Raw genomic sequence first — 21312 nt, 5'->3', positions numbered from 1 at the left:
ATTGAAGCTACGATGTTCTTCCCTACTTTCACATAAATCACTGTTCAACAGCATTTCCCATATGTGTATCTGAATGCACTGCGTATTTATCCAAAGGAAATAAAATGTACCCTTTTGTTGTATCTGGAAAATTGCCGCAATTCCTTTCTTTTAGAATCTGAGAATTAAGATCAAAGACTTTAAAATACTATAAAATATTCCAGTATGCAAGTGATGGATTTTTTATTAACAGACCATTGATAATTAACTGACCATCGATGTTGGAATAAAAATTTTGATGAATTCAGCTTGTAATCAACATCACAGTTGGCCACTGATGGCGCTCTTAAAGATATCGCTGACCTCAATGGTCTGTACTCTTAGAAATACAACACTGTAACATTCATGATTTGGTGTGATGAAACAAATATTCGCAAATAATGACGTATGTGGATTTTATTGAGTATTATTTCTGGCAGAACAGGGATGAACAAAATAAGAAATATTCAGTTGAAGAGATTGCTCTGCTGGGATAATATACACATACATAAAAATATATATTTCAACACCACCACTAAAACACACAGAATAATGGTACGTCCCAAAACATAACTGAGAATGAAGAGCTGATGATAATTTATTAAATTTGTATCTATATTTGTCTGAAGACTGCAGGATGCATAAAATTAGGTAACATATTATTACTTTTTCCTTGGAGTATTTAATGAACAGAGAAACTTCAAGTTTGCAATGAAAGAGAATTTGTATATAAAACTCAATGTAAAATTGAAAGACCAATCACATCTGAAGTAAATTATGGTTCTCCTATTCAATTGTCTAGCATTATGTACAGTTAAAAGACATTCGCCATACATTCGCCTTGTACAATATGGAAATTGTCAGAATTTCTAGTTATAAAATGTTTATAATAATATCAGAGAATAACAATAAAAGACTTAACAGCACACTTAAAACAGTCTTACACAGATGGGCAGAACTCAATTTTCCTAAGCTCTGCACTGTCATTGATATTGTTAATGCGTACTATTATACTGTGCTTTTAGGTTGTGCTGTTGAAACATGTATTAACGAATTTGTATGTATTAACGAATTTGTAGATTCTCCCACAGTGATCTCGTCAACTGAAATGTTATTTTCTTATCCCTATTGTGTCGTAAATAATCCCCTATAAAATTCACATACACAAACTTCCTTATATCTGAATGTATATTTCATTACATTAAATCATGAATATTGTGTATTACGTTGTGTTTTATTAAGAGCATTGACCATTGTAAATATCGGCAATATCTCTAATAGCGCCATCAGTGGCCAAGCTGGATGTTCATTTGTAGATGAATTCATTAATTCTTTGATACAACACAATGGTTTGTTAATTAAAGACCCTTCACTTGTATATTAGAATAAGTCATAGTTATTCTTTAATCCTTAAATTCTCTATTCTATATTCTTTATTAGCAAATTTACAATTTTTCCTAATTATACCTATGTCTGAATTATTCATTTTAATAAATAATTAGATAAATCTTATGAATGTGTATTCAAGTTCTCTGGTGAGACTATATTTCTTGATGTCACTCTCAGAAAGTTTAAAAACTCAGCCAAAATGCATAATTATGCCATGGACGTATCAATGGTAAGGCTAATCCTGATAAATCCGAAACTTGAAGAGATTCCGAACCTGAATCTGAAGCCGATGAGAACTTTAGAGGTCAAGCAACTTGACATATCTGCCCAAAGGCCGCTCAGTGACTTTCTTCATGTACTTATTTTTATACACAACCTTCCTACATCATAGCCAGTCAAGGAAACATAGCAATGGATATGACTTCTTCAAAACCAGCCGTTGTATATCCTCCAAGAAGTTTAACAAGCACGCTGAAAAATCGAGTGTTTACGGAAGTAAGTCCATTCAGTGCAAGCGTTCGGCGGCACTGTCTGTAAATTTACAGCTCTGTTGTCATCTTTACTACTGATATAACTTGACCTCGGCCGTTCGTACAGTGAGCTAAATTTGCCATGCGATACAAATTTATGCCCCGCTTGGTAATCAGAGCCTGTTAAAGTGAAACAATGGGGTTATAAGTCGGCTGCAATGCTGCTGTTCGATTTTTGCCTGGGTATACGGGTTGGTCGGCAAACCTGGTCTGACCATGGAGCTACATTTGGGAAGCTCCATGGTCTGACAAACCTACCCAAACAAAACCTCGAACACGGCCCCTACCACATGTGGTGGGGGCCGTGTAACGCCCGGAACACACAGCACGGTACTCAGGGCTATACAACAGTGCAGCTATTATAAAGTGCACAGTTCGATCACTGCCCTTGTGTTATTAAGTGTTCTTTTAAGGACATTTGCAAACCTGTTGGTTTTATTAAATATTGAAGTTTGTTGTACATAACATGATGAGGATGGTTCCTGGCTCCCCGACGAAAAGGACTCCGGGGTCGAGTACGCTATCGCATATCTGTATAATGTGCCTATTTGTTTCGCCACCATGATGCGCATTCCAATGCAAATTAGGTCGAGCAGATTTTTCAACTCCAGCACTGTGAAGGGGCAATTCCGTCTAAAAACTCCACAACCACTGACACATAGCTAGGTGACACAAAGCTATCCCGCGCACTGTACCATTATATTTTGGGCGGCAGAGTGGTCTGAGGGACTGCCATCCATACCCCTGCGGTGACTTAGAAAAGCCATGTTGAAACAGAATCATTTGTTAATGATTTCTGATTTCGAATAACGCCGAATATTTGGGTGGTTAAATTAATTGGTTGGGTGATTTTGAGAAAAGTTTAAAATATATATACGGAAAAAATCCACCTCCAGATATAAGGTTAGATTCATTACCCATACGTTGTTGAACTTAGGCTTCATTGAACTTGTCTCAGTACAAACACTTTTGAGAAACTGAGAGAAGCATAACACGTCTGCATCATATGAATGAACAATAGGAATTTCAAATGACTATTAAAATGAAACTCATTACCATGACTACGGAAGTTAACTTCCAGTCAGTTGTGGTCACGTGGCAGCCCTACACACCCCTCAATAGCCACAAAATGTAATGATGCAGTAAACAGCGCAGCTCGGGGCATGATACTTGAAAACTCCTCTTTGAATGCTTCAATCTGACCATGGCCATTATTTTAAAATATTTCAACAGAATTAATCATTAAGCCATGCGTGACATTGTACGTAGGGTAGCAGTAAGTTTGAGGCCCTGTACATCTCAGTATCAATGTCTACCGACTGTCTAATCTTTGGTTGTTCAACCATCACAGTCAATATGTGAATTTCTTGAAACTTTCTTGATGTCATCCCAATGACAATGCAGATAATATATAAAGCTTTCTGAAATCAAGGAGTAGAGAATTGTTTTGATAGAACTTCAAACTTGCATTTGACAATGATGTGTACATTTATACCACAACTATTCTCTTTAAATCAACCATCCAATCTTATCTACTGTCGTTTTTCTTTAGTGTAAAGATTTACTGGAGAAGTTTGCTTGCAAAGTCTTTGTCATTGTCTCTGAAGATGGGCTGTCATCTCAGTATATTGGAAGTCAAGACTTTGTCAGAGAATTTGTCACAACTGGACTGAAAGTAAAACCATGTGATGTGAATGTCGGACTGTGTCCTACAGCTCCTTTTAAAGTAACGGTACACATACGATAGTTGAACCATCGACGGATACTTATAACAGGGACAATAGAAATCGTGACATTTTACAAAGAATGAAGGTGTACTGTTGAAGCAGAATTCCTTCACCAATATCACAAGGGAAACTATTGATTTGCAGAATGATGTCAATATGGCTGACAATTATAGCCAATCAGGAGACAGTGTCATGGTGGAAGAAGATATCAATGTCAATCGACAACAATCAAACATAGATACACAAGTAGCTAAATGGAATGATGGCATAGGAGATATAAATGGATCAGACAATGACAGGAAAACTTGTGATCCAGATACTAACCAAACCTATACAGAAATTGGATCATGTGAAGAAACTCTGCAAAACCAGATGGAGTTGGAAGGGGCAGAGTTTTTGGGAAAGTTGAAAAGTCAGGAGAGCTGTCAACAAAATAGTCCTATAGGTTAGTTTATTTATCATTTCCATCCATCATGGAATTTCGTGCACATCGCAATTGCACAGCTGAAAACCACAGCTTGCGGCCAAGCAAAGTGTTTTATTGAGTTAATTGGCATCTTTTCAGGTTTTGTGTGAAATGATGGAAATTACAATACTTTTTTCAATCAAACCACTTAAAACAGCAGTGTTCATTTTTATTGGACAAATGTTATATCAACTCACAATGAGATATGCAGAGGTTTGCACAACACTATAACAATCTTGAGCTCATCATCTTATATGGAACAATGTGCAGCAGCTTGGAAGGATATACCGGTAGCTATCAGTAGATCGTAATTATAACTATCGGTAGATTGTAATTATTCATTGCTACTTAAAGAGTCTTAGTGTAAAGCTATTATTAAGGCCATTGGTTATTCAGTAGATATTTATTAATGTCAATATAATACTTGATATAGCTGATTGGCAGATTGTAATTATTCATTGCTACTTTGAAAGTCTTAGTGTAAAGCTATTGTTATAAGGCCATTGGTTATTTAGTAAATATTTATTAATGTCAATATAATTTTGGATATAGCTGATTGGCAGATTGTAATTATTCACGGCTACTTAAAAAAGTCTTAGGGTAGCCTAAAGCTATTGTTATAATGCCATTGGTTATTTAGTAGATATTTGGGCCGCGTCAAGCAAAAACCTACCGGATGGTAATGGATACAATGTTGCACAATATCAGTTCTAAAAATTGATACTTTGTATGAGAGTTTACGTTTGCGCGCCCACAGACCTGTCGGCGATAAAATCATGGGCTCGTTTCTTTCCTTTAAATCCTCTTCGAATTAAAAACATTTACAGTAAGAAATATCAAAAGTGGATAGTACCAAGGTGCGGTGAAATGTAGATACTCGTTTCTCTCATTTTCGTTCTACATTTTGAAACGTAAAGTTTAGGGTGTAATCAATCACCGCCAAAAATATTTGCATATGAAAGAGTTTCCCGCCCATAGCTCTTGTCGAGCCGTCATCAGTCTGCAACCTGCCGTGTCGTACGTTGCTTTCCTCTCTAAAATCATCGGCATTTCTCACAGTAAAATGTGTTCAAGAGTTCCCGTTGACCTTCAATTCGACGAAGATCTAGGGCAATTAATGTCCGATAGACATCGGGATTTCCTTGATGACATCGAAAGTGAACACCAACAACGCCAACTTGCAAGCGACGAAAGCAGCAACGGTAGCGACTCAGAGAACTCTGAATCCGATTCGGATGATGAATGCCAAACATCGTCGCAGGATTTGGTTGCAAATTTTACTGCTTCTACCGAATCCAGTCGTGAGACTGATGGAAATGCGTCTGAAGTTACTGCAGAATTTCAAGTTGGTTGCGGCTGTTCCAATCGATGTTACAGTCAACTCAACGCAGATCGGGTATTTCAGTATCGTCTTAATTTAGCCGAATTCACAAAGACGGAGAAAGACATACTCCTGCTTGCGAAGATGGAACAGATGGAAAAGAAAGGTGACACAAGGAGAGGAAAGATACGAGAATGTCAGAGATTCAGATACGAATTTGACGGATACGAAATTTGCGAGAAGGCATGGCGATTTATTCATGACATCAGTGAGTATTTACAAACATGCAAGTTTCTCCTTGTCTATGTTAAAAACAACTAAGTTTTACAGGTACATCTCTGCCCCAAAACGACTTAATCGAAGTACTGATTTTGTGACATCAGATATCGATAGAACATGATCGAATTGTGTTTGCCTTTCTGTCATTTAAATCAGATCATCAAACAGAGTTGCCGTACACGAGTACCGGTATATTCTCATGGATTCCAAAGAATTGAAGTTCAAGGTCATTGACCCAGACAGCCGCGCGCGTCATGGCGTGTAAAGTCAGTCTCATCTTCTAAGTTCTGGCTCCAATAATTGTAGCTCACGGGCCTTTGTTTGCTGTGCTGGTGATTCAGCCCCGGCCCACGGGCCGGAGCTGAACAATTATTGCAGCTATGACACCTTCCTGACTTTCAATTTACTCTCAGACTGACAGTGAATGAGTGATAGTTTTCCATGCGTCGACGCAGTTTTAATTCGTCATTTCAATCAATAACAGTCAACGTCGATGCATAGCGTCACCGGCAAGGCAATATAACTGGCCTGTTTTGTCATCAAAGCGACACCATACATGATAGGCATCCACACTGCCCACAGTGTTCAAATTTCTTTTTAGGACCACAGATCCTTCAAATTAGAACTAGATTGAACCTTATGTTTTCAGTTGACTTTGAAATTAAACAATAACTAATAACCCGACATGAAATGTGATATCTTTCTCTAATATAATTTTATCTCCCTCTCAGGTGTTTGGAGTTACAAATCTCTGAAAGCCCATTACAAGGTCAATGGCATAGCACCTAGAGAACATGGTTTGAAAGGAAAGAAGGCTCATAATGCTTTTTCATTTGAGGTAAGCAAATATCTTAAGTGCATCGTGGTCAATTCACAAACCGTTTGTAAATTCAGAGTTTTAGTTAAGGGCAGTAAGTAGGTAAATGTTACCGGAATTCACAGTCATCTTACTATGGTTTCCTTTGGTATATCAAGGTTTCCAAATTTGGACAGCAGAAATGTTACCAGAGTTGCGAAATTAATTACCAGCGTCCCCTATCTTTAGCAGAAAAGACTGAGTAAAATCATTAATGTTTAGTAGAGAGTAATTTGCAATAACATAACCAAAGTTCAATTTTGATCTCAATTTTCCAAACTCATCTCTCGCAGACATATCTGGGGAATAATTTTCATTAGTCGGTTTCTCTGACATGACGACGTGTGTGATAGCCCTTTTCCCAACTGGGTTTATCTGTTGTTGTCATGCCAGATCTATCATAAATAGTAAAACCACAAATTTCCCATTTCACATATTTGGCCTGATTTGACAGGAAAAAAGTTTTGTTTTTTTAGACTTCTATCTCATCTTGTTTTAAATTTCTTGATTTTGGTATTTAAAAGAGTCAGTATCTTTAAGTTAAAGCCCAAGTGCTGTTAACTTTTGATGATAATTCACCATTTTTATTGTGAATGTGAACCATAATTCCTTGTTCTTCTCCCAAAGAATGTTGATATACACAGTATCCAGCTTGTCAACTCAGTCCCCATGGTTGTGAAGTGCATATTTATTGTTGAAAACTGACTTCTGGTCTGGACTAGAATTCAAATGTAAACAATATTCATGCATTTTATACATAGACGCTAAGTTGACAAGCTAAATAGTGGGTGTTTCAACATTCTTTGGGGAGTATTTGGGGAGTATAATAGGAAGTTGCAATTGATTTATAAAATAAAAATAATGAAAAAAACCATCGAAAGTTAGCAGCACTGGGGCTTTAACATTTCATGATTTTTTCACTTCTTTTGTTTTTCAAGGTCAACTAGTTCTTGTTGTGCTGACTCCCAAAAACATGTTGAGATATACAGTATTTAGCTTGTTATTAAACTCAGCCTAAGATCGTGCATGTGTAAACTGCAGTGTCATTGTTGACAGGGTAATCCCGGTACAAACTAGAGTTCAAATGTAAACAATAATAATGGATGTTACAAGTACAGACTTTGTGTTGACAAGCTAAATAGTGGGTGTTTAGACATGCCTTTGGGAGTAGAACAAGAACTTGCAATTAACATACAGATATAATGAAAAATTCATCATAGGTTAAAAATACAGTACCGCCCCCCTTAAGAACTGACTACAGCATGATTTCTGGCAGTGTTTTCACCAATAGGTTGATAGATACCAGGTCATCCACAAACCTGTTCTTTATTTGTGTTTAAAATCAAGTGATTTGTGTTGAATTTTTTTCTTGTTTTGTGATCATTTTTTGAAGACAGATATACAATACTGGCACCATAAAAGCAGACAACGGTTTTACAAACGTACAAAAAATACCAATTATAACTGAAGATGTTTTCATATTCTTTTACTTGTCACCATAGATCATCCAGCACGTTGTGCAGTTCATAATGGAGTACTCAAATGAGTTTGGTTTGCCTATGCCAGCTGTACCACGTGGAAGGGAAGGCACTCCACCAGTCTACTTACCATCCAGTATCACCAAGGAGAGAGTCTACTCAGCTTATGTAGAGTCATGTGAGCAGACACAGCCACCTCTGACACATGTTGGACTCACAACTTTAAGAACGTATGGAAAGACTGTGTTCCTCACATTCAAACCATTTCTCCCAAAACTGATGTTTGTTGTGAAATGTGAGGAGTTTCGAAACAAAATTATGTTTGCCTCCTCAGAAGATGATAAATTATTGTTTACATCGCAATATAATGAGCATGTCATGAAAGCACAGAAAAGGAGAGAATTTTATAAGAATTGTGTTCAGAAGTCATTTGAAGAGTATGAATCATTACCACAACAAAATAAGATGCTGGTATTCATACTCCTTGTTCACAAGATTTGTTTTCTGTTCATTATAGTTTTGATTATGCACAACATTTTTCACTTCCCCATCAGTCAAGACAAGTTGGTCCTTTGTACTTCCTTAGCCCAATGAAAGTTTTCTGTTTTGGTGTTTGTAATGAAGTTTGTAAAGAACAAATTAATTATCTTTTCACTGAAGCTGATAGCATTGGTCAGGATGGGAAGAAAAGTGCAGGACCCAATAATGTAATTAGCATATTGCATCACCATCTTTCAGATCACAGTTTGGGTGAAAAACAATGTTCCTTTCATGCTGACAACTGTGGGGGTCAAAATAAAAACAAATCTGTTCTGCACTATATGTCATGGAGAACCAGTACTGGTCTGCATGATGAAATTCAAATTCATTTCATGGAACCTGGGCACACAAAATGTATCTGTGATGCATGCTTTGGTAAAGTTCGTCAATTATATAGACGTAGTGATGTTGATACAGTGGATCAGTTAGCTACTCTTGTCAACAAGAGTGCCAATATTAATAAAAGTCATGTCCTGCAACAAGACTCAGAGTCTGATCACACATGGCAATGGTATCAGTGGGATACATATCTATCTGCATATCTCAAACCACTGAAAGGCATCAGGAAATATCACCATTTTAGGTTTAATAAAGATAATCCAGGTAAAGTTTATGTAAAAGAAGTCCATGATGAAATTGAAACTGAGATAGCATTGGTTAGAAATTGTGTAGCTTGGCCCCCACCACAAGGAAGCTTTCCTGAGAAACTTGAATGTGGAGGTTTGTCAGATGCCCGCCATAGACAACTACATGATACTATTCAACAGCATGTAAGGCCACCTTTTCGGGCTGACTTTTGTACAGTTTGTATGTAAAGTGTATACACCACACTTCAAAAAGTGAATAAAAAAAGATTGAGTATTTCTCATTTATGTACCAGTACATGTTTGTCGTTTGAAGTATTATTTTGCAGTGAGAGTGGGCACTGAACAATTGAACATTGAACATTGAAGTGAAAGTGAACATGCATAAATTTGTTTGTAAACCTGAAAATCATGTTAATAAGATATCTACACAGCTTAAATGAAACATTTTATCTCATATCATGTTGGCAAAACAACACTTTTCATCAGCGTGCTTTTCTATGGAAGAAAACAATGCAGAGGTACACAGTAATTTGATGATGTGTGAATGAAGAGCAAAGGAAAACCAGTATGCAAATCTAAGGTCAGGGGTTATATTCAAATGAGCTAAAATCATACTTCTAATCGCGGTTCGGACCTTAAACTTCAGTGACATAATCTAGAGATAGAGAACCATAAAAAATGCTAGAAAACAAAAATTGATAATTTTGAGCATCAGGTAGGTTTTTGCTTGACGCGGCCCATTTATTAATGTCAATATAATTCTGGATATAGCTGATTGGCAGATTGTAATTATTCACTGCTACTTAAAATGTCTTAGGCTAAGGTTATGGTGTAGATAGTTGTCTATTTTCAAGAGATTTATTAATGTCAAGATTATTCTGCCAATCAATAAGCTGAAAGCCTTTGAGATGCTGCACATTGATATTGCAAGGCATAAACAAATTATTAATGCCTTGAATCCTTTTGTTTTTTCTTCATTGGTTCTGTCTGTAAACAAGGCCAAAAAGATCTTCTACCAACATCTGTTATGTCCATATGCTATAATATGTCTTATCATATACCTAGATTCACGTACCCATGTAAACCTATGGGAAAAGGCGCTCTTACAGGTGTGTAATAAGTTGCCGTATCACGCCCAGGCACACTTTGCCCAAATGAGGTAGTGTGCACGCATTTTCGAACTATTTCGTTGTCATTGCTATGCGTGTTGCTATCCACGTACATTCCATTCGAAAGCACGTCAGTGCAAGATTCGAACCCGTTTCTCGGCGCTTCGCTCATAGTTTTGAAGCAAATTGTAGACAATTCGAATCTTATTCCGATCAAAATTGGTTTAAAACAAGTGCTTGATAGTCTCCTTTCAATGTTTTGCTGAGAAAGTGTATTTTAACGAGCAGGATCAACTACTCATCTGTGCTCATTTTGTAGTGACATTGGCGTTCGCATAGAACAAGCTCGTGACGCGTTCCACAACAGAACAAATGAAAACATCGTACATATTAATCCGCAAAATTGCGTGGCTCATGTTTTTTTTAATATACGCCCATAACTTTATTGATAAATACTTAAACATATCACAACCGTTCAATAAGGTATATGATAAAACCTTTACGTCCCAGATACGGGTTTTGCGGACCTCGGTCGTACGGCGTACGGGCCCTCGCACGCTCGGGCCCTTCCGCCGTACAACCTCGGTCTGCAAAACCGGTATCAGGGCCGTAAAGATTAATACATTGGGATGAACTACTTTAATAATACTGGAATTGACAAATACAAAACTGTCATTTTGCTATGAGTAGACGGCATATTTTCAGACCAGTTGTGCATTAACCATTCATTCTCTGTGATTTTCTCTCAGCTGCTTTTCAGAATGGTGGCGAGAATGAAAGCTGCTCTCCCGATGCATCAACGTCAAACTTAGAATCTAGTTACCATGGAAACAGAGACACAGGAAATGATGAAACGAGTGATGACGACAACTCCATAAGTGATGACACTAATCAAACGAATACTTTGGCCACAAGTTGCAATGTGTCCTCAGTGAGTGGAATTGAAAAACCTATGCATGTGAGAAAGAAATATGAGCGCGCCAAAAAGCCGCCCATGACAGACAAAGAGTTAGAAACTCACAAAGAGAGAATACGAAAAGCCATGATTGGTGATAAATCTTATTATTGTGAGAAATGTGGTAAGGGTTATAAAACAGGGGAAGGATTGAGTTTACATCTGTCATTGGGCATTTGTGCCAGACAGAAATGTAAGTATTGCGGAATAGACTTTCTACTGAAGGATTGGCAAAATCACATGGTTGATTCTCATGCAGAACAGATACCAGTGTTTCCATGCAGGTATTGTGATCGAATATTCATGAGTCGCTCATCAAGATCAGGTCACAAATTCCTTAAACACTCAAATGGTGCATTTGAATGTGACGTGTGCAAACATGTCTTTTCCAATCGCATTACGTTAAATAATCATAAAAAAACCCACATTGAAAGAAAGTTCAAGTGTAGATATTGTGACCTCAGGTTTACAAAACAAGGGATCAGAACAGGTCATGAAAAGCATTCACACAGTAAAGTTTCAGCTGTCTGTACAGAGTGTGGTGAAACGTTTGATACTCGAACACATATGTTAAACCATTTGAAGATTGTTCACTCAGAGCACAAATTTAGTTGTTCCTATTGCGACAAGAAATTTTGTAGTAAGGCATATTTGAAAACCCATTTAGAAAGTCATGGCGAACTTTCCAGGGAATACACTTGCAAGGTATGCAAGAAAGTTTTCCATGTGAGATCTGAATATCGCAATCATTGTATTAGGGACTGCATTAAGTCTGAATATCTGTGTGATATTTGTGGACGCCGGTTTAAGAGGAGTACTAATTTACGATTGCATGCCTTAACTCATAGTGAACCAACACTCAAATGCGATCTTTGCCCACGTGCTTTTAGGCTAAAAAGTACACTAACTTCACATGTTAAGTCTGTACATAGTGATGAAAAACCCTGGCAATGTGATGTATGTGGATATCGATGTAAACTGAGGGAAAATCTATTTAAACACACCAGAATACACAGCAGGTAGACCCAGGATTGTTCGTAACCTGCTCACACTCAATTAGACGTAAAATGTTCACAGTTGTCATTGACAACAGTTGATTTGAAATTCTGAATTGCCCCACTTTTATTTTAACTCTGAAGGGAAAAATAAATTTTTTCCATTTTCGCGAAAGAAAAGTTGTGAAATTTTTTCTTGCTCCGAGATCTTTATAATGAGCTGCAACGAGTGGTAGACTGGGAAAGAATTGTAAAGAAATGAGAGTTTGAATTAAATATCTATCCCCGAGGCGCATTCTATGTTAATTCTGTCACGTGACATTTCAACGTTGACAATGTCTAATAATCTCCTCATTATTGATGCCTTCAAGCGTGAACTGCTACAATCGTCCAACAGTGCAATTGATAGTAATTGGTAATTGGATATTAAATTTGAAAAGTATGACTCAACACTGAATGTAGGTATTTCAATACTGTGAATACTAAAATATTTCTCACCGAAACTGAAGTGCGTACTTTGTAGAACCATATACGTTGTTGTTTTAGTGTCCTTTGTATATTTTGTAGCCATGATTTTTGTTGTGGTCTTTCTTACAGGCTTCTTGCGCCTTACATACTATTCCAACCCATTATAATCAAATTTTGCAGAAGTATTTATGTACATTGATCAACAATTCTCATTCAATGGCAGGAACACTATTTTGACAAAATATTAGATTTGTTTTGACTGACTCCATAGATTTCTAAATGTATATTGTTTCAGAAAAAGATTATATTTTAATTTCACAATGTCCTTGGTCTTATCTCATTGACATTATATACATCATTTATTGTGTCCCAAGTCTAAAGGTAAAGCTGCACCCACTCGTCTTCTAAATGCCAATTTGCATGGCGTTCAATTTTCCTTGTGTAACCTGTAATTACCTGGTGACTCTATTCTTTAGTTATTTAGTGTTTTTTTCATAATGTAAGATTTCAATGTATCTGATATGAGATAAATGTTTAAAATAAAATAGTCAATAGTTATAGAATGTGATTACGTTGTTTCCTTTGTATTTAATTATGTCATGTACATCAAACCTCAAACTAGTCCTACCAAACTTTAACTGTTTCTGAAGTAAAATCTCTTTACATGTTCTGGTCTCTCTTGGGAAACATCAGGGTTCCTCAATTTGTATTTAGCATGTACCATAAGTACACTTGATTCCTGCTATCCATATGTTCAGTTTGTTTGTTTGTTTGTTTGTTTGTTTATTCAAGTTTGTGTAAGAGGAGGTACTGTTGACCTCTACTTTATTACGGTGTGCACTACACTTCAGAGGAAACACAGCATACACCGTAAGGGACCGTCTCAGATTGTCGCAGAAGTTCAAGAAACGAAATCCCTTCGTTTAGATCAAAACCCCCTCCCCCCTTCCCCTAAACGAAACTTTAAAAGTGCGAAATGTTCATGTCTGACCGAGAGTACAATGTTGCATTTTGCTACAGCTCTTAAAGACGTATTCCCCTTGCCCTATTTCAATTAAAGGTATCAGATTTGAGTACTAACAGGGCATTTTACCGCATAAAAGTTTTCATTTTATTTTACTTTCCCTTTTTGCATCTCTTGTGCTGTTCTTTGTCTTTGTGAACACGCAATTTGTACTTGGTAGGGGCGGCAAAAGCAAGAAACTTTGACAAGGGGGCCCAGGCATGTTCAATCATATTAACACGACTATGACCAGATATCTGGTGGTTAGAGCAGATGCTTATAAATAGCACATTTAAAAATGATAGTTTTGTCTTTGTATAATTTGATGAATGAAAGGTTTAGGCATAGACCCTCGAGGGTCTATGGTTTAGGATACAATGTTACTATCGGTAAATTGTGTTTGGGGCACGAACAAGATGGAAACAGTTTCAAATTTGTTGAACTAAAAATAATGTTAGACAATTGAACAAGAGAACCATTACTTACGTCAGGTGCGATTTGTCTATCAATTCGATTGTTTTCTACATCGAGTCTCATTCAAAAATTTCCTTTCATTGCAACTCGAACTTTCTTTGTTCTTTATATTCTAATACAAAAACAATTTTAATGTTCATCATCTTTTACCATTGACAATTAAATTCACTCTACTTTCATTTTTTACAAACTCACAAATCACGATTGTTTCACGTTAAGTGTGCTTATTTCTTGATCTCTTTGTACCAATTTTATCTATGTTCGTTGAAACGATGAACCAGTCAATCAACTAAGAACCAATCAATCTCATTAATAGTCGCGCCAGCGGCTTACTGACTACGCATGCGCTTATTCATAATATACTATGCGAGTAACCGGAAGTGTACCCTTCTTTCACATGATGGGCGCCGCCATGTTTTTTTTTTGAGTACTCGTAAATAAACAAAAACGAAACAAATTACTATTATATAACATGCCTTTTATAACATATACCTCTTTTATTAGCCAGTAAATGTTATTATGCACCTTGTCGCTGATACAAAATATCGTTAATATAGATAAAGGGAGAAAACTGTCGTGCATATGAACGGGGGCATACGCAAAGAATGCTGGGATTGAATTATAGAAGAGCGCCCTCTGTGTCAATAATTAGATTCAAAAAGTGCCAGTTTTTAGACGGAACGCTATAGTTTTCAGCTTGCAAGTGTAAGGTGGGCAGTGCGGTTTACCATTGCAATGATAATGATTGGATAATACGTCCCTTGTTTATCGCTATATGCTGTTATCATTGTAAAAATTTTTGTCCAAAATTTTTACACGCTGCAGAAAATCTATACCTGCCCTGCTGCAGGGTGTGACGTCGTGTACGTACGTGAACTGCTTTCATCAGAGGGAAACTGGGCACAGTTGTCATATAAACGTTTATGAAGTAACAATTACAGTTTATCATGAATCAATACAAATAACATTGCCAATCTTTAATAACCCCTGGCGCGACACCAAGGGCTGAGCCCTATATAATATTATGAATATGATGTTTTTAAGTGATAATTTTTTCCTGATATCACTGTCAAAACATTCAAAAGAGCCGACTCCACTGCAAATGCACAGTTGCGTTAACTTTGGCGAATCCGATACTTTACACGACGTGAAGCTGAATCTGAAACCAAGTCTTACTTCAGATGAAAAGTAACTTGACCCATGACCTATGCTGGAGGCAAGGACACAGAGCTGAGTGTTCAGGTGTACGAGTGCGCGATCAGTCCCAGAAAACAGCGATGGATCCAATATCATCACAAACAGCTTGTTTTACAAGCACGCTGAAAAATCGACTGCTTATGGAAGTAAGTCTGTTCATTCGTGCAACTGTTAACTGGTGCTATTAAAGCGATGTGCGGCTCTATGACGTGCTGTTTTATTCATGTAGGCCTGTAGCCCTGCGTACCGTGCTGTGTGTTTCGGGCGTTACACGGCACATGTGGTGGGGCCGTGTAACGCCCGAAACACACAGCACGGTACGCAGGGCTAGTGGGCCTGCTGATGTAACGTCATTAATTTAATATCGTTTGTGGGTCGGGGCACATGTTGCGTGCATTTCCATCGCGATCCAAGTGTTGTTACCAATTATGTTAGTGATATTTGTAAACTTTAGATTGTTTGCCTAGTACTACATTGGGTCCTAATAAATTACTGCCCGAGGACTGCGGCCTGCCCGAGTAAAAAGTTGGCCAAATTTTGCCCATTTTAACACAAAGCCAAAACTACCATTGTTTTGACCTTAACCTGATGTTTTCTCCGAATGTTTTGAAACTCAAAAGACGACGGACTTGAAGGACGTCGCAAAACAATTGTTTTAGTGCAGCTTCATATTTGCATTGGTCACAGATGTGTACATTTGTACCACTACTCCTGTCAATCGTAACATTTAGTGCAAGAGTAGGTACGATATCCTAGCTGCACTCGTGCAGCTTGAAAGCCGAACACCCCTTGCATTGAATAGTATGATCTCACAAGCAAGCTTGGGACATCTTTGTAGTCGATATCCAGTGTTCTAGGTTCCAAAAGCGCTAGAGAAAACATCAAGTGCACGTCAAATCAATGATATTTTTTGGTTAGCCCGGCATAATATGTAGGTTGAACCTACCTTGACTTTATGTTAAAATGGCCGAAATTTGGCCTACTTTTTCCTCGGACAGTCCTCAGGCAGCTATGGGCAGTCACAGTATTCAGTAGGACTGCTTTGCCTGGATGGTGTGGGTTGGATGGCAAAACCTCCAGCTCCTGTACAACAGCAGTTTCGTTGTATGAAAAGTTTGTCGTGTGTGATTGAAACATGATGGCCAGTGTCACCGATGAAAAATGCAAGTTTCCCATCACTTGCACGTATCTTTTTATATTGTATTGTATTTTCCCACCATGATGCACATTTTCATGCAAATTTAATGAAAAGTGGGCAAGCTTATATTGAAGTCGCGCCATTGTTCAACTCAAACACTCAGGGGCCAAATGTGTCATCCTTGTCTCCTAGTGATTTTCTTGAGTTTTTTCTGTTTTCCTCCGTAACTCCGCCCTCCTCCGTTTTTAATTTTTAAAACAACAAAATCATCCGTTCATACATTTTTAATAGTGCCACAATCTGACTGTTGTCATTATGTTAGAATAATCCTACAGAATTCATCGTAGAAACATGTAAGTAGCACACTTTGCAGTAGTTTGTTCCTGGCCCCGTACATCTCAGCGGAATAATTGTCAGCTATACATTTCTTGAGCCCCCACACATCTCAGTGGAATGTCAACTATGTTTCTGACGCATTTTAGTTAATCTTTCAATTTCTTGGAAACTTTCTTATATATATCTCTCCAATAACAATTCATATAATATACAAAGTTTCTAACATGAAAGAGATGAGATTGTTTTAGTGTAGGTTCATATTTGCATTGAACACAGATGTGTACATTTGTACCACTACTACTACTAGCATGTGATATTTCTATTTTCATTACATCCTTTTAGTGTAAAGATTTCCTGGAGAAGTTTGCTTGCAAAGTGTTTGTCATGGTCTCTGAAGATGGGCTGTCATCTCAGTATATTGGAAGTCAAGACTTTGTCAGAGAATTTTTGACAACTGGACTGAAAGAAAAACCAGGTGATGTTAATGTTGGACTGAGTCCTACTGCTACTGGCCATAGTACTGATGGACATATCATGGGTGTACCATCAGAGGAAACTTATGAGGAAAGTAAAAATCTTAACAATCTTGTAAAGAAGGAAGATGTATTCTTAGAGGAATATACTTCGTCGTTCGACCTTGCAAATGCACCTACTCATTTGCATAATGATGTCATCAATATAGCTGTTGATAAGAGCAGATCAGGAGAGCTGGCCATTGCGGAGGAAAGTGCTGAAATAGGCAACAAACTAACTGAAGCTGAAGTTATGGATGACATGAGAAATACTGGTGAACCAGACAATGATGTACTGAAATTTGATGAGGAATGTACTGAAACTGTGAGAGAAAGTGGATCATGTGAAGACAATCAGCAAAGAGAGACGGAGATTGAAGAAACACAGTGTATAGGAACTTTGAAAAATCAGGAGAATAGTAATCAAATTTATCCAATAGGTTAGTTTGTTCGTCATTGACATCCTCCAGTGTGTTGTTGTATACTTGCTACTGATATGTTTTATGTCACTTATCTTAGCATTTAGTGTCTTCTAAACATTAGCTTGCTGTTAATGGGGAATGAATACATACATACTCACTCAGATAAAGTTGATTATACAAACATACCGCTAAGAAAACATTAATGGTGTTGAATTATAGCAAAGCTCACCATTCAACCACAGTTTGTGTTAGCTCGTTGCAATATGTCAAACATTTAATCAATTAATAAATCACAAAAATAATAATGATATTTATCAAAATTTGGTAGTTTTGGACTGACAGAAAAATTTGACCTCTAGTTCTACATTAACCTTGTATTGCATGTGATTTCTTTCAGCTCTCCGTCAAAATATTCGAGAGATGGTAAGCTCTTCCGTTGATGCTTCACCATCAGCCTTTGGAAGAAGTTACGACAAAAATGGTGACATAACAATAGATGAAACAAATAATGAAGACAACTCCAGCGATGCTGATACAAATCAAATAAATACTTTGGTCGAGAGCTGCAATGGATCGTCAAAAAATGGAAATGAAAAACCAAAGTTTCAGAGAAAGAAACATGAACGTGAGGGAAAGCTAATGATGACAGATGAAGGGCTGGAAATTCACAAAGAGAGAATACGGAAAGCTATGATTGATGATAAACCATACACTTGTGAGAAATGTGGTAAGGGTTATAAAAAACAGCAAGGGTTAAGTTTACATATGTCATTGGGCGTTTGTGTCAGACAGAAATGTAAGTATTGTGGATTGGAATTTCTTCTTAAGGACTGGCAAAAGCATATGGTTGATTCTCATGCAGAAGAGATACCAGTGTTTCCATGCAACTATTGTGATCGAACATTTATTAATTGCGCAACAAGATCAAACCATATACTGTCAAAACATTCCAATGATGTATTTGAATGTGATGTGTGTAAGCGTGTCTTTTCCTATCGTAGTGCTCTAACCAAACATAAACGATCCACAGTGAAAGAAAGATATTGTGACATGAAGTTTACAACTGAGGGAATCAGATCAACTCATGAAAAGGAATTACACAGTGAAGTGTCCGCTGTCTGTACAGTCTGTGAGGAAAAATTTGACACGCGGGCAAAGATGGCAAACCATCTACGGACCGCCCACGTTGAGCCAGGATTTAAATGCTCTTTTTGTAACAAGAAATTTCACCATATGGGTGGATGGAAAGCCCATTTAGAAACCCATGGTCTGCTTTCAAGTAAATATTCTTGTAAGATATGCAAGAAGGTTTTCTACATCAAATCTGAATATCGCAAGCACCGTCATAGGGACTGCACTAAGCCTGAATATCTGTGTGATATTTGTGGACGCCAGTTTAAGAAAGGTGCCAATTTACGATTGCATGCCTCGACTCATAGTAAACCAACAATCAAATGCGATCTTTGCCCACGTGTTTTTAAGCTAAAAACTACACTAACTGCACACATTAAGTCTGTACACAGTGATGAAAAACCTTGGAAGTGTAATGTATGTGGATATCGATGTAAACTGAGGGAAAATCTTTTAAAACACACCAGAATACACAACAAGTAGACCCAGGATTGTTTGTAATCTGCTCACACTCAATCAAACGTAAAATGTTCACAGTTGTCATTGAAACAATTGATTTGAAATTGTGAATTTTATTTTAACTCTAAAGGGAAAAATAAATTTTTCCATTTTCGAGAAAGAAAAGCTGCGAAAATGTTTCTTGTTCCGAGATCTTGATAATGATCTGCAACGAGTGGTAGACTGGGAAAGGATTGTAAAGAAATGAGAGCTTGAATTAAATGTCTATCCCCGAGGAGCATTCTATGTTAATTCTGTCACGTGACATTTCACTGTTGACAATTTCTAATAATCTTATCATTATTGATGCCTTTAAGCGTGAACTGCTACAATCGTCCATTGTTTGGTGTTGATGATATCTAATCAAGACTACTGTGTAGTAAAAACTGTGTCACTGTATTGCTTTTGAATCCCTGAAAAAATCAGTTTGGAGAACGACTGGATAAATTACAACTTTAAACAATGTAAGTTATATTTTGTATCTCCTGATTGCAGGTTTCAACTCCCTTTGTCATTCCAATGTTTATGAACATGACAGCGCCATATTTGTTATGTTAGCAAAGTGTGTGTATCAAATATTTTTCTTGTGTTTAATTTGTTCTTCTGTTGCAGTGTGTGTATAGGTCTGTGTACAGAAAAGTAAGCAAACAATAAATGCCACTTTAACCATACTGCAGAGTTTACAGTTTTCTGTATAAGCGATGTCATTGTAATTTTTACACACACACCAACTTCTATTAGATAATTAGTAATCAAGTAGTCAGTTTTCTTAACAGATAATACCTATTAAATTCTATAAAACTAGGGTATGCACACAGGAAAGAGTGCAGAAAGACAGAAAGGTGTTATTGGGAATTGGATTTTAAATTTGAAAAGTAAGACTTAAAACTGAATGTAGGTATTTCAGTACTTTGAATACTAAAATATTTCTCACAGAAACTGGTGTGTATATTGCAGAACCATATACGTTGTTGTTTCAGCGTCTTTCATATATTTTGTAGCCATGATTTTGTTGTGGTCTTTCTTACAGGCTGTGTGTGCCTTTTCCAACCCACTGTACTCAAATTTTGCAGAAGCACAGTGATCAACAATTGTCATTCAATGACAAGGAACACTATTTTGACAAAACATTAGGTTTGTTTTGACTGACTACATAGACTTCTAAATGTATATTGTTTCAGAAAAAGATTATATTTTAATTTCACAATGCCTTGGTCTTATCTCATTGACAGTATATACATCATTTAGTGTGTCCCCAGTCTAAAGGTAAAGCTGCACCCACTCGTCTTCTAAATGCCAATTTGCATGGTGTTCAATTTTCCTTGTGTAACCTGTAATTACTTGGTGACACTATTCTTTAGTTATTTAGTGTTTTTAATTGTAGCGTAAGATTTCAATGTATCTGATATGAAATATATTTTGAAAATAAAACATTCAATAGTTATAGAAAGTAATCTCTTAATTTCCGTTTTAGCTCTATTTGGTATGTACCGGTATATAAATACCAAAAAGAGCTTATATGGTGGTGAGTCAGTGGTGGTTGTCTGTCTTTATGTCTGTCTGTCTGTCTATGTATGTATGTATGTATGTATGTATGTATGTATGTATGTATGTATGTATTTGCAGATGTATATCCGTCACAGGCAAAAGCTCCCATAGCGCCGCACCTACCATCACAGTATTTGGTGTACATGTAGACCCAGTTGTCGAGATGTGACGTTCAACTGAACATATCAGTGTCAAAAATATGCAAATGAGGTAAGAAAAAGGGAAATGTTGACCTCCATTACCTAAAGTTTCAGACCTTATTTACTTTGTCATTCTTGTTTTTCTGGTTTCAATATTTCTTGATGGACCAATTCAAACCAAATATGAGCATACTG

At 37.0% G+C, this 21312-nt stretch overlaps 3 protein-coding genes across 4 annotated transcripts; all 3 read left to right on the top strand.

Moving 5' to 3' along the window:
* Window positions 1–1741: 1741 nt before the first annotated feature.
* LOC139123907 (gastrula zinc finger protein XlCGF57.1-like) lies at window positions 1742–13281 on the top strand. Of its 2 annotated transcripts, XM_070690059.1 has the most exons (3): window positions 1742–1902; window positions 3490–4109; window positions 11050–13281. In XM_070690059.1, exons 2-3 carry the CDS (start codon window positions 3821–3823, stop codon window positions 12276–12278), a joined length of 1518 nt encoding a protein of 505 aa, XP_070546160.1. In that variant the 5' UTR covers window positions 1742–1902; window positions 3490–3820; the 3' UTR covers window positions 12279–13281. The 2 variants fall into 2 exon arrangements, with proteins under 2 accessions (XP_070546160.1, XP_070546161.1); XM_070690060.1 differs by lacking the exons at window positions 1742–1902; window positions 3490–4109 and adding an exon at window positions 9993–10300.
* Window positions 4117–8818, top strand: LOC139124273 (uncharacterized). Its single transcript, XM_070690415.1, has 4 exons — window positions 4117–5719; window positions 6462–6568; window positions 8089–8294; window positions 8803–8818. The coding sequence occupies exons 1-4, from the start codon at window positions 5086–5088 to the stop codon at window positions 8816–8818; spliced, it is 963 nt and encodes a 320-aa protein (XP_070546516.1). The 5' UTR covers window positions 4117–5085.
* Window positions 13282–15266: 1985 nt separating the features above from the next.
* LOC139123464 (zinc finger protein 25-like) lies at window positions 15267–20883 on the top strand. Its single transcript, XM_070689614.1, has 3 exons — window positions 15267–15538; window positions 17209–17818; window positions 18198–20883. Exons 1-3 carry the CDS (start codon window positions 15377–15379, stop codon window positions 19412–19414), a joined length of 1989 nt encoding a protein of 662 aa, XP_070545715.1. The 5' UTR covers window positions 15267–15376; the 3' UTR covers window positions 19415–20883.
* Window positions 20884–21312: the final 429 nt, after the last annotated feature.

Source organism: Ptychodera flava, assembly GCF_041260155.1.
Source record: "Ptychodera flava strain L36383 chromosome 23 unlocalized genomic scaffold, AS_Pfla_20210202 Scaffold_23__1_contigs__length_28996876_pilon, whole genome shotgun sequence".
Taxonomy (NCBI): Eukaryota; Metazoa; Hemichordata; class Enteropneusta; family Ptychoderidae; genus Ptychodera; species Ptychodera flava.
Note: the sequence above shows the minus strand (reverse complement) of the source record. Positions and strands in the feature narration are given on the sequence as shown.